The following is a 16,737-nucleotide window of genomic DNA, read 5'->3' as shown; positions in this document are numbered from 1 at the left end:
ACCTAGGAATTAACTGGTTAGTAATTAGGGAAACAAGTACCTAGTTGTCCGAAATAAACTGCAACCTAATAGAACCATTGTCTTGAAACCCTTAGTAAGGTAGACGTAGATTAGGGATGCTCGTTTGTAGAACTACTAAGAAAGCGTAGAGAGAGTGTGTTAAGAGTGTCCTAAGATTCATAGATGGGCAGACCTAAGGGAACCTTGGCCTTCATTGCCTTGGGAAACACTGGAAAGCCAATTTAAGTTTATGTTTCAATTACCTTTGAATTAACAAGACCCCGCACATAAAGGATCACCTGCGATCAGCAGGTGCAGTTAGCCATCGGAGGGATAGACCAAAGTAGCTTAGTAACGTCCCAACAGCCTCATCACTTGCATAGTCTACCTAATATAAATAAACGTGACATACTATAACTTATTATCCAACAACATATATACAGAGGGGATTCGAAGAATCCTAACCGCTGCTTACTTTTCTGCAACCAAAACAGGTAAACTTGCTCTGTTGCAAACAGATAAAAATTGCAAGTCTTTTTAACCCATAACTTTTATACTGTCAAATTTATAAAAATAAGTAACACGAATTGTTTAGACGAAAGGAAAATCCATGTGGATACGATACTCTACGTATGACTTTATTACTTGGTTAACGATTGGTACACTTGCAATTCTGACCATCAATGGGTAAGGTAAGGTACTATCTCGAAGATATTTCGACAGCTGGGTCATCCAGTTGGTGGGAGTTTGTATTTCCCCTTCATGGACCTCTGCTATGCAATTCTCCACCCTGGGATTTTAGAGGGTCTCATAAATAACCATCTTAGAACTTTCTAGCATAGAAAGTTCATCGACCTTAAGGTTCTTGTCACAGGTGTTCGAACGTTACCACCTGGAATTTTTTGCTGATTTATTTAACAAGGCGCAAGTATCCTTGCATCATCGGACCCCTAGCCTAGTATTCTCCGTTGAGTTTTAGAAATCATCATCTTTGAGTCGGACTTAAACAATATCTTTTGAGCTCCAATTTATGCGGCAAGTTGGAGTCCGGCTAGACACCGCTTCCTATTCCGGCTAGTTATTGGTAGTCATGAAATTGAAGTGAAGGGAAACTTGGATTTCGAGGCCTTCATCCTTTTACAATAAGATCACAGCTCCACATCTCTTGACGTTCGACGATCCGTCGTTGTACACAATCCAACAGTGGGATGATGTCATTTCTGTTACGAAGTCTACCAGGGCATGAGCCTTCAAGGCCTTCTAGGACTCATACCCCACATCAAGTTTAGAGAGTTCGATTGTCCACTTTTTTTCATTTTTCTAACAAGATAGAGCCTGAACAACACTTTTTTGAGTGGTTCCTCAGTCCCGACCAATATTCGGTGGGACATGAAGTGTCGTCGGAGTTTCCTAGATGGTTTTTTCTATATTACATTCGAAGAATGGTGTGTAATTTACCCACCAACCAATGACAATGAGTAATTTATTGATGGGGTCAAGATAGTTCATGGATACCACCTAAAAAGGTGAATGTTTATTGGTTGAGGTAAATTACCCACCATTGTTTCATGGGTACCCTAGTTGTCCCCTTCCTAGATGCGTGATCAATTTAGTGTTTTTTTAAGTGTTGAATGAGAGGAATTAATTGATTCTTTGGTATTGACATACAAATTTACAATGAAGCCATTTTTCTGCAATAACCATTAGCTAGGCCTTATTTATTTTTTCCTAATAAAAGAAAGAAAGAAAGAAAAAAAGGCATAAAACATGTCCAATCTCCAGTTTAGATACCTAGATTTTTTAAGATAAAATTTATTAAAGCATGGAGACAAGACAACTTAAGAAAGACATATTCAGTTACCAATAAAAAAAGAAAGACATATTCAAGATTTTGTTGGAGAAGATGCACAACTAGAGAGTTCTTGCAACAAGAAATCGTGATTCCTAAGTATTCCCCAGGAAGTATATATATTCAAACAAAAAGAAATCTGCTTATAATACAACATTTGGGGTGAAGGAATAGAAATGAGACAACATTCATCATCACAAACTGTAAAAAGCAATTACTACAAAACCACTGTGTTTGTATCATCTTTAACTTTTGGCTCAGTCCCATGTAACAGTGGAAAAGAAGCACAAAAAAGCAGCGACATTGTCCATACGTGTAATAGTAGTAACACACTCTTTTTCACATTCTTGATCAACTTTTTCAAGAGCCATTTTAGTTGTCTAGTAAATAAATTGATCGTTTTTGTTTTTATGAATTAAACCGCGCCATAGAGTGTGTGTAAATATGCATTGTTAGTATTTTTCTCTTTTTATGAGGAACTGTTGGTATTTTTCTTATGTATACATCACTATATTTTTATTTTTTTAAAAAAAAATTATCACTATATTGTAATTGCTAATATATATTTAAGCTTCCAACTCACTTGGCTTTGTCCGTTAACTTGAGATCTTAAAGTATGTTCCTCTTACGGTCTCAAATTTGATTCTCCTCAATGTCTATTCGGTTAACGACTTGGTAAAAAGTATATACTTAAGCTCTCAAATAATTGTAAAAAGGAAAAAACGTATCCAACTATTTAGACCTGTTTGCCATAAAACATTTTTTAAAAAAATTACTTTCAATAGTTTTTATCCGTTTGTCACAATTTTTTTTTTAAAAATTTATAGGAGAATTTAGAAAATGTCAAAACTGTTTTCTTTAATTTGTTTTTATTAATTAAAGCGGTATTGATGATCATTTTACAACCGTCCCACAAAAATTTGAATCATGTACCTTGAAGTTACGGACTAAATTCTACCACTGAACTAAGTCTAAAAGTTGCTTTGAGTGACAAACATTTTTGAATAGCTCATCTTAATTTTTTTTTTGAAAGAATCTTAAAAATCATTTTTGATAGATGATTTTTTTATTTTTTATTATTGTAATAAAAAATATAAAACAACTCCTTTTTAACGGAATTTTCATTTTTCTTAAAAATATTTAAAATATAATATCTAAATTATTAAATATCACATTTTTTTTTTATAGTATGGGAAAAAACATAACCTTAACTCTAAGCAGATATCCCTTTTGCCGTTTACCATCATGCAACTTTTCCTTTGTTTTTTCCTTTCTTTTTGAACCTTCTCTTGCTTGCCTATTCCAACTATGCAATGTCTCCTTTCTCAAGTTTTCTTAATATTCTTCCTTCTCGCTTTGATCCAAGAAAGCTATGATTCTCTAGCTTATATTATTATATATATAAAAAAGAAAGGTGCATGTGAAAAAGATTAAATTCTCCATCACAGGAACTTCATTGCAAGTATTTCTTATGTTTAACAAATCTTTGCCTCTTAAACATTGCTCATAAACTTGAAAGGAAAATCAAAATCAAAGCTTAGAAATTAAACCTCAAGAAATGGGAGCTAGAAGTTGGCACCTTGTCTTATTTTTGCTATGTCTTTCCCTCTGTTCAGGTGTGATTTTATTTTATTTTTTAAATACTTTGGTCCTTTCAATATATACTTCTCTACGTTTTATAGGTATTTTATTGCTCAACAACATAAACATGAATAGTTGTGTTGTGTGATAAGGAGTTAAGGACATATAGAGCATGTAACGATGTTTATTTATTTTTTTAAAACATTTTAAATATGATCATAAACAATGTTGAAACATGTAAAGCTGAAGGGTTGTAGAGTAAACAAAATTTGTGTGTATTTTACTTAAAAAAAATTAAGTTGTATGTATTTGGTTTTACTATGTCTAGAAATGATTTTGATTGATTTGATGTTGTAAAATTAATTGTAGTTAAAAATTAGTTTAAGAAAAATTTATTTATGTTTTGATTCATTTAATATGAAAATGAGTCGAACAATAAATTTGAGTATAAAAATGATGTTGAGTCGCAAAAGTTAATAACCTAATGTTTATGATCACTTTTGACTCTTCCAAAATTGAATCCATAAAAATAAGTCTTGTACCATGTACATGCTTGTTTTTCTATCATGCACAATATCCAAAATGACAACATTTGGATTCATTAGCCAAGACAAAATTTATGAAGAGAATGTTTTTCCATTCCGCAGTCATAGGACACATCCATGATCTCGGTCGTAATATTAAGGTTTTTTTTGTCTCTGCGATTGTAACACAACTGTGATTGAGGCCGTTCAACTGAATTTAACCGCGATGTGCCATAATATCGAAGATCCCAACTACGATTTAAAATCTGTATATCATAGCATCAAAAGAAGATTCAACTGATAAGTTGAATTTGGATGAACTTATTAACATAAGGTAGTTGTAGGAAGGCATATATAAATATATATAGTTCATGAAACATGCATAAATAAAGAACAACTTATTCATTAATTCAATCAGGTTATGCAACTTATTTTCATATATGACATGTTCTACAGGTTTAGGTACAGCCATAAGATTAAGAGAAGATTCATCATATGAATTTAGTACAACTCAATCAGATTCAATTCCTATTGTGAACCCTACAACACCAGGAACAGGAGGAAATCCTTATCCTACTATAAACCCAACATCTCCTCAACCACCTGACACAAGTACTGGACAAACCCCTCCAAGCCCAGACACAGGCACAACAAGCCCAACAAATCCATACTCAAATCCACCAACCTCTACAAGTCCATATTCAAACCCACCAGCTTCTACAAACCCATACTCAAACCCACCAAGTTCAACAAATCCATACTCAAACCCAACAAGCCCAACTACTACAACTCCAACAACTCCAACTGTGACTCCTACAACACCAGGAACAGGATCATCTGGTGGTGGTGGTGGTGGTGGTAGTGGTCAGTGGTGTGTTGCAAGTGAATCAGCTGCAGAGACTACTTTAAAGGTAGCTTTGGATTATGCTTGTGGATATGGTGCAGATTGTTCACAACTTCAACAAGGTGGAGCTTGTTATGACCCAAATACTTTGAAAGATCATGCTTCTTATGCATTCAATGATTACTATCAAAAGAATCCTGCACCTACAAGCTGTGTATTTGGAGGAGTAGCATCACTCACAAGCAAAGATCCAAGTAAGATATTCATACAACATTGAAGGCCTTAATATCAATTCATCATGATCATTGAACGGTAGTGTCTGGTATCCGACACGTATCAGTGTCTGACCTGACACAACATTAACACATGTGATTACATTCGATTATTTCATTTTCTATATACATAAGCACCTACATGACAAACGTTTATGCTATAGCTTAATTAAATTGTTTATCCAAACATGATCTAAATCAAGTATGTAACAAGTTATTTTCTATATTGTTTCAGGTCATGGGAATTGTCACTTCTCATCCTCCAAAACAACAAGGTGAGAATTTATACAACTTGTATCATATTCACCTTATTAGTAATGCATAAAAACTTGAACCTCTAATATATGTATTATCCTTGCATTGCAGCATGAGTTCACCAACATATGTAAGCCCACCAACTACTATGACTCCACCTAGTCCAACTACTATGACCCCACCAAGTAGTATGACTCCACCAAGCATGACAATGCCTGATCCTGATGGAGGATCTTCATCAGTCTATGGTTCACCACCAGGAGGAAGCCCCAATATAGCTACATCAACTTCTTATTCCATTCTGCTACTACTCACTACAAGCCTCTATGCTACACTTCATGTGCAAAATTATGTCTAGAAATATCAGACATTGACATGTGTCAGACACTGGACAAAAAATATTACACCGACCCTTGATTGGAATTCACACAGTCTTCCAGGAGATTTTGCAAGATTTCAATGAAGAAGAGTCAAAGTGTCATATTTGCCATATGAATTCTTGCAACTAAGAGTAGTGCTACACAAACACTACCTTGCATCAATGTATCCATTTAGCATTAGCAAATTTATAGGTTATTGTAGACAGTTCTTTTACAATATTTCATATACACAATAAATTATTAGATTATCTATTTCAGATAAAGGGATACATGTGTAATACTATTGATGAAAACATGGAAAGTTCAAATGTAGCATAGCTATTGATTGAATATGGAATGGAATGCCATGAAATAATATTTAGTTATCATACAAACAAGCTATAATTGTTAAAAATATATGGAATGAACAATGGACAGCACCTATTGATTGAAATATGATATACAAATCTGCCATCGTGAACATCTATTTTTTTCATAAACAAAATGATGTGTTAAAAACGAGTACAAGAGTACTTAAAAATGGTGTGTATTTTTTTTAATATTATTTTTTAAATTTTTTTATTAAAAAATATTTTTTTAATAATAAAAAAAATACAAACGACACATACCAAAGTTACAAAATGACAACTTAGGAAACGAACCGAAATCTTGTACCTCTAAAAATATCCATGTTGCACATAATGATTATGATAGTAGCCATTCTTAGGAAGAGTCGTATCAAAATCCATCCAATAATACGAGTCCATACCTTATAAAGTGACAACTAAAATAATGTGATTGTAATAACGTGAATGTCCAAAATTACCCAGGTAGGCAAAGGAATGTAAATTGTAATAACCTCCATAGTCCATGCCCTCACAGCTACAATGGAAGCTAGTTTGGGAAAGTAACAAATGGTAAATTGATTTAACTTATGTGAACTGTCCACATCTTCCAAAGCCAACAGTTTTGAATATAATGGTTCAACATGATGGCAGTGAGCTCTTTGAAAACCGAAGAATTAACTATTTAGCACGGGAAAATGTAGGAGTATAGACACTCATACATCCAATTGACCGACCACTTGAGAGAGAAAAAGAAATGGTGATTTTTTTTTTTGACGTTAAAAAGAAATAGTGTATTAATAATGTGATAAAAAGAAAGAAAATAAAGTGTTGATTTGAATAGATATATAGAAATTGAGAAAAGTTTTTTTTTTTTTTTTTGGTAAAATAACAAAAGAAAAGGAAAAAAGGAAAGGAAAAAAAACCCTAAAAACAAGGCTCATCCTGGGGCATCAAGCCTCAAGACTCACTTCAACTTCGAAGGGGGAGCATGCCAAAAAGTCACACCTAATCTTGAAGAGCGTTCGAGCTTGGCCAAGAAATTTGCGCAATGGTTGCCCTCTCGAAGCACATTTTGAAAAGAAATGTTACGAATATGCTCCTTTAACCCAAAAATCTTCACCAACAAAGACGTGTACACATGTATATGAGAGTGATCAGGATCTTGAAGAAGACGGAAGACTTCTAAAGAATCTGTTTCGCAAATAACTCGTTGAATAGAGTTGTTGATTACCAACATCAAACCATGGTAAACCCCAAATAGTTCAGCAAAAAGCGCAACCCCTTGCCCATCATTAGAAGAGAATCCAGCTATCCAATTTCCCTTGTTATCACGAATTAAACCTCCAGAACCAATGTCACCAGAAGCACCACAACTTCCATCAATATTCAACTTAACACATCCATCTGGAGGTGGGGTCCAATTAACCATGTGACGATTAATGTGGTGCTCAGATGAGTGAATATTGATAGAAGTTAGGTCGGTACACATAATGTCTATAAAATGAATGACATTTTGGGTTTTCCATGGCTTGTCGTCAAGAATATGATTGTTCCTGAAGTGCCAGATCCACCAAATAGTTATTGCAAACATGTTACCAAAAGCTTCTTTAGACATAGTTTGTTACCATGTTTTCTAGGATGTGAAGCTGAACAAATATCGATGATTAACACTAGATATTAGCTGCCAAACTTCATTCGATGGAGCACAATCCCTAAGGCAGTGAAGCACATCTTCGTCGTATTTTCCACATCGCTGGCAGACCGAAGAAGTTGCCAAGTTGCAGTGATGTCGAAGCTTGTTAGTTGGGATTGCATTGCGCATGCAAAGCCACATGAAATGTTGCACCTTGGCCAGAATTGACAATTTCCATATTCCATCCCAACTTTCATTATCATTCAACTCTCTATAATGAGATAAAAGGCAACTATATGCTGTAGAACAAAAATACCTCCCTGTTTGAGAAGCTCCCAAAACCCATCTATCCTGAATATCATTATCAAAGGCCAAAGGAGGGAGAAACTGATCAATAGTCGTGATGAGCTCGTTTGGAACCATTGTCATCAGTTTATTCCAATCCCATGATCCATTAAAACTAACATCCTTAAGTTGTAATTGAGTATCCGAAATGTTGACAAAATCAACCAAGTGACAAAGCTCTCCTAGCCCCATCCAGTTCATACCAGAATGAGGAGGATCCGTCACCAATGCGGAATTGAAAGCCTTGTCTCAAGGCTTCCAATGCCTTTAATATACTTCTCTCCAGATTAGAGAAATGTTTCCTTTAGCTTTAATGTTCCAAATGTCACAACCATTGATGTACTTGTGAGATAAAACCCTCACCCAAAGTTTCTGAGGATCATAAAGAAGGTTCCAAACTAACGTCCTCTAGAAGCGCCAAAGATAGACTAGGAAAAGATTCATTAACCATAATCAAAAAGGGTCTCCACAGTTAGCTCCCATCTTTGAAAGGATATCCGCACAAGCATTCCCTTCATAAAGATTATGTCTCAAAACAAAATTTCAATCCTTCTTCATGTAATCTTTGATAATCTCCACCATATTAGCATAATGGTGATATCGATTTGTTCCCACAATCACTAATGAAGCAGAAAGTGTGGCGAAAGAGTTTAAAGATGGTTATTTTTTCGAATCCTTACTCGTTCTTTATCTTGAAAATCTAACATTTGGAGTTATCTGTTAAAGCCTTTAAAAATACAAAAAATGTCGTTATGAATTTATTCTTTGAACGGTTTAAGCAGAAAGAGAAAAGAAAAGAAAAAACATTGAGTTCAAATTGTGAAGCCCACAACAAGCAAAACGATAAATACTATGTGACGATGATGTCGTTTACTTTATTATTCCGATGTTGAAACTAAGATCCCAACGTGCACTTCTTGCTTACACAGTATTTGATGTATACGTCCTAACCTCTTTCTGCACACATAAGCATCCCCATGAGAGCATGATTTATTGTTAGCCTATTTTTTAGGTTCTTCATTACTGAAGTTTGTCTTTTCACAGGCAACCGTTCATTCATCAATTTTTTGGTTATAAAAAGTTTAGGTGGGTTCGGCTCCGGTCACCACCAAGGTCAGGGCACGCCTCCGGGTCTAAATGGACCTTATAGAGATACTTACAGATCACCCACCAACACTGCCCTCACATCGGCAGAGGGAATCGAACACACAACCTTCTGCAAGGAAGTGGCCCGTTCCTTACCAACTGAGCCAACGTGTATTGGTGTTCATTCATCAATTTAAAGTTGGTGTTCATTCATCGATTTAAAATAGGAAAATATTCCATGCACTTATGCACATCTAATATCCAATCTACACATATTGTGAGAAAGGAAATAAAGTGTAAAACTAGTGTATAAAAATTAAATGTGTATAAATATCATTGTGAGAAAGGAAATAAAGTGTTAAATTAGTGTATAAAAATTAAATGTGTATAAATATCATTTTTGTTTAAAATATAAACCGCAAAGATAAATCACTCTACCCAATAATAATTACAGTAAAAAAAAAGATATTATCACTCCATAAAAAAAAATATTATTCTATTAAACAAAAATATTTAGAAGCAATATTGAATCAATTGAATCATCTAAAATTCTAAATTATTTAAAAAAAATTAAAATTATCTCATCCCAAGTACATTCTTGTACTTGTACTATAGATTCAATCTTTACGGTGGCCTAAATAATGTGGTTGATCTTGTGTTTCTTTGAATAAATCTATGACATATAGTTGAATTGAACTTGGATGGCTGTCACTGTTTGAGAGATACTAACACACCCACACAATACATCCAGTTAGATTGGTCGACATTGTTGAAATTTGAGGCTTAACTCATCCTTGTAAAACTGACTTGTGAAGTCAGGAGTGTCTACTCTTCGTAAACTCTCATCAAGAGTCTCATATATCCGATGTGGGACACGGATTTTTCCCAATAAACATAAAAATTTGTCGAAAACACACAATCTTGATTCCTTGTTATAGAGTAATGATATTTATGCAACCTTTAGGACTACTTTTGATAGTTTTGTTTTTCTCTTTTTTATTGATCAAAAATAATAGAGAGAAATAATTATTTTATTCTGTATGTCTTGTTTTGCGGCTGTCTGTAGGCACACGCCATTTCAACTTGTAACAATGGCTTTTAAGATACAAATATATATCCCCTGTGTGTTTTTGTCCTTTTGCCACTTCTCACATGTCCATTGCTATCGGTATATATACAATCGTTGCTTTATTTTCAATCAATTTTTTGAAACAATTATATTCGATCAATAGTAACAACATTAATTCAATATTAGATTATATATATATATATATATATATATATATATATATATATATGTTGTGTCCTTGTAAACTTAGCTCAGTTCGTTGGACAATGCATAAAAATTTGCAAGGTTCGGGTTCAAACTCCGGCCACTACCAAAAAAGGATTATATATATTGTAAATTTTTGTCCCTTTCATTTACTAATTTAAGATTTTTTTTTCCTAAACTTAAATTAAGGATTCAAAAAATAAAAACAATTGATAACTTTTATGTAGAAAAAGTTACTTTTTGATGTTTTAATGTGTTGAATGCACAAATTTGAAGACAAAATTTCCATTTTAAACCTCTTATCAAGTGCCCTAAGGGCACTTGTTAACATTTCCCTTAAATTAATTAAGTAAATACATCAGTGGTGTTTTCCTGGTAGAAAGCAAAGAGCGATAAAAAATAAAAAATAAAAAAGCGACATGAGAGCGAGCGATAGAGAGGGTAAAAGTGGTGACTGCCAGCTGTTCCACCATGCGCAGTCACGCCGGCGTTCCTTGTCGCCGGAGGTGAGGTCCATTCGGGGGGTAAGGGGTCCAACCAGGGTGCCAGAAACGGGGGGAATGGGGATGATTGGCTTGTTGCGACACCGAGACAGAGGAAAGCGCAGCGACAGGGGGATCGACGTCAGGTCAGACAGAGGAATAACAAGCGGTTCAGAGATTGGGAGGAAGCTGGTTTGCGACAGGATAGGTCTAGGAATTGGATTGATTCACCGGATGGGTTATATGGCAGCGACGCGGATTACCGTTATCAGGAAAGCTATGGTTATTGGTATGAAGAGGAATCAGAGGTTGATGGGCGACGTAAGTTCAACACAAGGTTTGATGATGAGAGGGATCAGAATTGGGAGACTGATCACATGGAAGGGGTTGTGCGACGACGGTCTGATGGCAGTCCCAACCGTCAACACTGCGGGGATGCAGTTAGCAGTAAGGAAAAAGACGAAGGTCAACAATTTTGACGGTTCGTAACATTTTACTTTACCAATTTTCCTTCACAATTATCGAATTTCTATTCACAGAAAGGTTTTGAAATGTGTGGTATGTTGGATGAGATGGTTGTTCCTAGTAAGCGTAATGTTTATGGGGAGGTTTATCGTTTTGTGAGGTACTCAAATGTCCGTGATGTCAGCAAGCTTTTGAAAGCGGTTAACTCTGTTTGTTTCGGTAATTTGAGGGTGAAGGCGAAGGTTTCTAGGTTTTATAAGGCGACTACTAAGGAGGTTGGGAGGGTTAGTGAGGAGGTCGGTGTTAGTAAAGGTGTTAGAGGGTAAAGGAGAAGAGTATGGCGTTGAGGGAGAAAAAACAGAGTGTGATGGTGTTGGGAGGAAGGGGGCTGGTGAGGCAGAAACAAAGCGAGGTTGGGTGAGGAGAATGGAGGGTCGACGGTGGTGCCGGTGATAGAGAGACGAAGGTAGTGAGGGTGGGGGAGGTGACGGTCAGGTTGGGTTTGGGGAAGGGAAAGGGGAAGGAAGGAGGTGGTGGTAAGGAGCCAAAAGGGAAGTATGTAGGGAGAAGCCAAACTCAAGTAGGGTAGCAACCTTCAATCTAAAAGTTAGTGAGAATGTATCGGTCCCGTGTGGAGGACCTTCAATAGGAACGAAAAGGCCTTACTGCGATAGTGATTCATGGTCAAGCAATTCCGGATGTCCAAGATAGACTTGATGATGCGGGTTTTGCAGACATTGACATAACTCTATTGGGAGCTGACAGAGTATTCATTCGTAGTCTATCTGATGTTGATGTTTCAACTGTTATTACTAGTGCACAAGATTTTTTTAATAACTTTTTTACTAATATTGTGAGGTGGGATAAGAAAGTGGTGTCGTTTCAGAGGGGTGCTTGTGAGGTTGTATGGCATTCTGTTACATGCTTGGAACGAGAGTTTCTTCAAACTTTGCGTGCTTGACTGTGGCAGGTTTTTGCGTTCTAATAGTTGTTCTGTGGATAGGGATATGTTTGATTATTTTTTTTTGAAGAAGCTAAACTAGCCCATCCAAATTAGCACCGGTGAGAATCGAACCTGAGACCTTGAGGAGGAGCACACTCCCAGGCCCCAACTCAATACCACCATGCTAACCCAAGTGGGTTGGATAGGTTTGATTATGCTCGGGTTCTAATAGATACTTCCTCGTTGGAGATTGTTAATTGTAAGGAAACAATTTTGATAGATGGTGAGATGGTGGAGGTGAAGATTGTCGAGGAATGGAGCTTTAGTATTGGGGATGATGCTTATCTTTTCGAAGAAAGGGATGGGTCGCGTTATATTCAATCTAATCAGGAGGATCTGGTGGAGGAGCTAGATCACGGTAATGACGCTGATTTTTTGGTTGATCAAATTGTGAATGAATTACAGGTAGCAAATGATATGGGTGAACCTAAGGAAGACGCTTTGAAGGCGGTTGAGGTAGAACTTGTTAATGGTGATAATATGCAAAATTTAAAGGTTCATAATTCTCGTGGTGATGTCAACTCATCGATGGTACCACACGCGGATATCTCAATGTCGTGTGTGGAACGGCCGGAGGAGGGAATACATCATAGTCCTACGGAAAGTGTTAACATTGAGTTTCCCTTGGGTGAAGATGGTGGTCGCGGGTTACAAAAGGTGTCTAAGGTTCAAGGTTCTTTGATTCACCACGGGCAGCTCGTTCAGTAGTGTCTGGCCCTTGGAGTTTGGAATGGCTGAGTGATCAACATCATAGTGAAGCTGGGGTTGTCTCTTCATCTAGTTAAAATCTTAAGAAGGTGGTTCGTCCGAAGGAGCCTTTGTGTCAGTCAGATACTATTAATCAGAAGTGCAAAAAAGTAAATGGCGTACTTCGTCATTCAGTTCACAATTTGAAAAAAGTTGCGAGGCTCTCTAATATTGATAGGGCAGCGGTATTACATATTTTGAAGAAAAACAGTCGTAAGTATCAAGGTTTTGATCGCTTGAAAGAGGCTGTTCGAATGATTTCTAAAGATTTATCTGAAGATGCTTATTCTTCTAGGTTAGTGAACAAAGACTGGAATCATTGGGTGGTTTTGCATGGGGATGAAAAGGTGGTGGAGGAGGATGTCAGGGGTATAGTTGAGGCCATTGGTGTTCAGTTAAATGATAATAACATGTTTGGGGTGCTTGCGACAAAGGGGAAAGGTGTAACAACCCGATTTTTCGTTAGATTTATTTTATTATTTATTTATGTGTGTTATATGTGCTCTTATGTGATTAATTGCCTCTGTGTGTATTTTTGGTCGGGAATTGTAGAACTCAGTGTTAGAAGGGTATGTTAGTCATTTTGGACTCAGTGATATTTTGGTCATTTTGAGAGTAGGGGGTAATTTTGTAATTTTGCTGAGGATTATTTTTAGTACTTAGTGAGAGTGGTTATTACTAAGTGCTAGGGAATTGTGGTGAATTATTTTATTACCGGTAGGTGATCGTTAGTATTGCATTTTACCGTTCGAATGATTTCTAAAGATTTATCTGAAGATGCTTATTCTTCTAGGTTAGTGAACAAAGACTGGAATCATTGGGTGGTTTTGCATGGGGATGAAAAGGTGGTGGAGGAGGATGTCAGGGGTATAGTTGAGGCCATTGGTGTTCAGTTAAATGATAATAACATGTTTGGGGTGCTTGCGACGAAGGGGAAAGGTGTAACAACCCGATTTTTCGTTAGATTTATTTTATTATTTATTTATGTGTGTTATATGTGCTCTTATGTGATTAATTGCCTATGTGTGTATTTTTGGTAGGGAATTGTAGAATTCAGTGTTAGAAGGGTATGTTAGTCATTTTGGACTCAGTGATATTTTGGTCATTTTGAGAGTAGGGGGTAATTTTGTAATTTTGCTGAGGATTATTTTTAGTACTTAGTGAGAGTGGTTATTACTAAGTGCTAGGGAATTGTGGTGAATTATTTTATTACCGGTAGGTGATCGTTAGTATTGCATTTTACCGTTAAGTGAGTAGTAACATTTTGGGTTAGAATAGAAATGGGTTAGGCCCATTAAGGCATTGTGAGTTAAGCCCAATTAGGTGAACCTATATATACTCTTGTTAGTAGAGAAAATAGATTTTCACCAACATTTTCAATTGGGAAAAGATAGAGATAGAGAGAAGATAAGGGTTTGAAGAGGAAGAGCAAGAGAAAGGGGTTGGAGGATAGAGCTAGAAGAGGAATTCATCATCTAGGAGCTCAATTGAAGCTTGGGTTAGAGATTCTTGGTGCTAGAGGTAAGAGGGTTAGGCTTCACTCATAATTTCATAATTTTCCCTCTTTACCCATTTTTGTGAAATTGATGAATTGAATCTAATTGTTATAAATTCGTGCATGATTGTTGCTGTTATGTTTGAGAACATGATTTGTATGATAATTGTATGTTAGTATGTGGATTAACATGTTGAAATGTATAATTGTTGGTCCCTTGTGTTCTTGAGCAATTTTTGATGAGAAATGAAGTTGTGGTGTTGAATTGTGCATAAATTTGTGTTCATTAATTGTTGTTGATGATTGTTGAACTGTTGGAATCGAATTGGTATAACTGGAATCGTTGTTTATGGATTTGTGAGGAGATTTGTGGTTGTGTTGGTGTTTTGAGAAAATTTTATGATTTTGATGAAATGAACTATTTTGTTGTTTCTAATGCATGATTCATGTTTGTTTGGATGCATTATAACTATTAGGACCCATAAACACTTTCTGGAACTTGTTTTGGTGAATTGGGGATTTAAAATGGGAATTTTTGGGGTGAAAGGGGTTGGAACCCGTAACAATTTTGATAGAAACTGAGACAGCACGCTTAAGCGTGCTGCAGCGTGCTCTAAGCGAGCATCTTCTAGAGTTAGGGTGCTTAAGCGTGCTCCAAGCGTGCTCCAAGCATGCTAAGTCCAGAAGCTACTGGAACTTGGACGCTTAAGCGTGCAGAAGACGCTTAAGCGTGCAGCTCCCAGTTCAGCCACTTTTATTCCTTCGCTTCGTGCACTTGGGGACCAATCCGGGCTTCCTAAAATGTTTCTTTTAACTTGTTAAACCTCTGTTTATGCACTTAATCCTACTGGAACATGGTTTGAATCGAATTGGACTTGATTTTGTGAATTTTCACTTAACTTTGGAAAAACGGTCCAAACGTTGATTTTTCCGAAAAACTTGTTTTTCTCCGAAAATCGAAGTGGGATTAAGGTTTTATAATGTATATATGATTTTTAAAAATGGTTGTGATTGGTTTCATCAAGTTTTAACTTGTTTTGCTTTGAAAATTGCATTCTTTTGTAAAAGTGATAAAGTGAGACGAATTTTGAGTTTTTCATGAAATCGTCGTGTTTCGCCGGTGATACGCCAAGGTATCATCTACCGCACCCACATGTGGCCTAGAGGTATACTTAGTTGAGGCATTGTGACTTGTTTACGTGTTTTTGGCTTAAATGCTCAATTATTTCTAATGTTGTGATTTGGAGAGACGAACTTTGTTGAAAATGCTTTTAAGAGCCGATTGCCTTATGAATCCCTTGTGGATAGTTGATATAATTTGTGTGGAGATGATTGATGATGTATATATGTGACAACTACATGTTGATTGAATTATGGATGTTGTTGGTGATTGTACACATATGATGGTGAATTATTGTCGATTGCATATATACTAAATGTTGGTGATGGTGAGGTGATTCGTTTGTGTGAACATATGCATTGTAGTCGAGTCATTTGTTCATGCATTTATGACTGATGGTGGCGGATTTTATATCCAATTGAGGTGATTACGATGTTTTTGTTGCATCGAAGGTGACGACCTTGAGGTGAGTTGGTACCACATGCATCTAGATGAGTCTAGAGGCATTGCATATATTGGTGAATTGAAATGCTTTTGAGTTGTGCATGATGATTGAACTTGTTAATTGTTGATTGACATGGTTGAAATGGTGATATGTGTATGATACACTTGTTGATATGAACTTGGAGTGATGATATTGAATGATCTTGAATGATATGAATGTTGTGAATACTAGTGAGTACATGTATGATTTGTTATATCTTTCATTCCCAATGTTCTTGTTAATTTTACTATGGATTATGATGATGTAATGTTAACCCTCAGTGCCACCTACCTTTCCGTATGGACGGGTAGATGGAGTGCATGATGCTTAGACTGTATGCTTGATGTTGCCGAGGAGCGGAGTTCCTCTTTTTATGTGCAAGTGTCTAGATTAGGGCTTTGATCTAGGGTAGTACTTGCATGCTGGATTCTGCTTTGATATTGATTGTATTTGAGATTGAGAGATGTATTTATTATCATGAGATTTGAAGATGTTATTCATATGGTTTATATATATGTTACGCTGCTATGTTATGAAACTTGATAATTTATACATGTATGTTTTGTTTTCGTT

At 36.1% G+C, this 16,737-nt stretch overlaps 1 protein-coding gene across 1 annotated transcript; it reads left to right on the top strand.

Moving 5' to 3' along the window:
• The first annotated feature begins 3,290 nt into the window (after nucleotides 1-3,290).
• LOC146946557 (uncharacterized) lies at nucleotides 3,291-6,082 on the top strand. Its single transcript, XM_085744581.1, has 4 exons — nucleotides 3,291-3,465; nucleotides 4,411-5,052; nucleotides 5,306-5,345; nucleotides 5,437-6,082. The coding sequence occupies exons 1-4, from the start codon at nucleotides 3,408-3,410 to the stop codon at nucleotides 5,681-5,683; spliced, it is 987 nt and encodes a 328-aa protein (XP_085600707.1). The 5' UTR covers nucleotides 3,291-3,407; the 3' UTR covers nucleotides 5,684-6,082.
• The last annotated feature ends 10,655 nt before the right edge of the window (nucleotides 6,083-16,737 follow it).

The sequence above is a fragment of the Medicago sativa genome, chromosome 2 (genome assembly GCF_051527215.1).
Source record: "Medicago sativa cultivar Bolivia chromosome 2, Bolivia_mono, whole genome shotgun sequence".
Taxonomy (NCBI): Eukaryota; Viridiplantae; Streptophyta; class Magnoliopsida; order Fabales; family Fabaceae; genus Medicago; species Medicago sativa.
Note: the sequence above shows the minus strand (reverse complement) of the source record. Positions and strands in the feature narration are given on the sequence as shown.

What these genes read in the sequence shown, in the direction of transcription:
- LOC146946557 (XM_085744581.1), top strand. Translation starts at nt 3,408, where the DNA reads ATGGGAGCTAGAAGTTGGCACCTTGTCTTATTTTTGCTATGTCTTTCC. An exon ending in ATGTCTTTCCCTCTGTTCAG is followed by an intron (nt 3,466 to 4,410) that starts GTGTGATTTTAT and finishes CATGTTCTACAG; the next exon opens with GTTTAGGTACAGCCATAAGA. An exon ending in TCATCCTCCAAAACAACAAG is followed by an intron (nt 5,346 to 5,436) that starts GTGAGAATTTAT and finishes CTTGCATTGCAG; the next exon opens with CATGAGTTCACCAACATATG.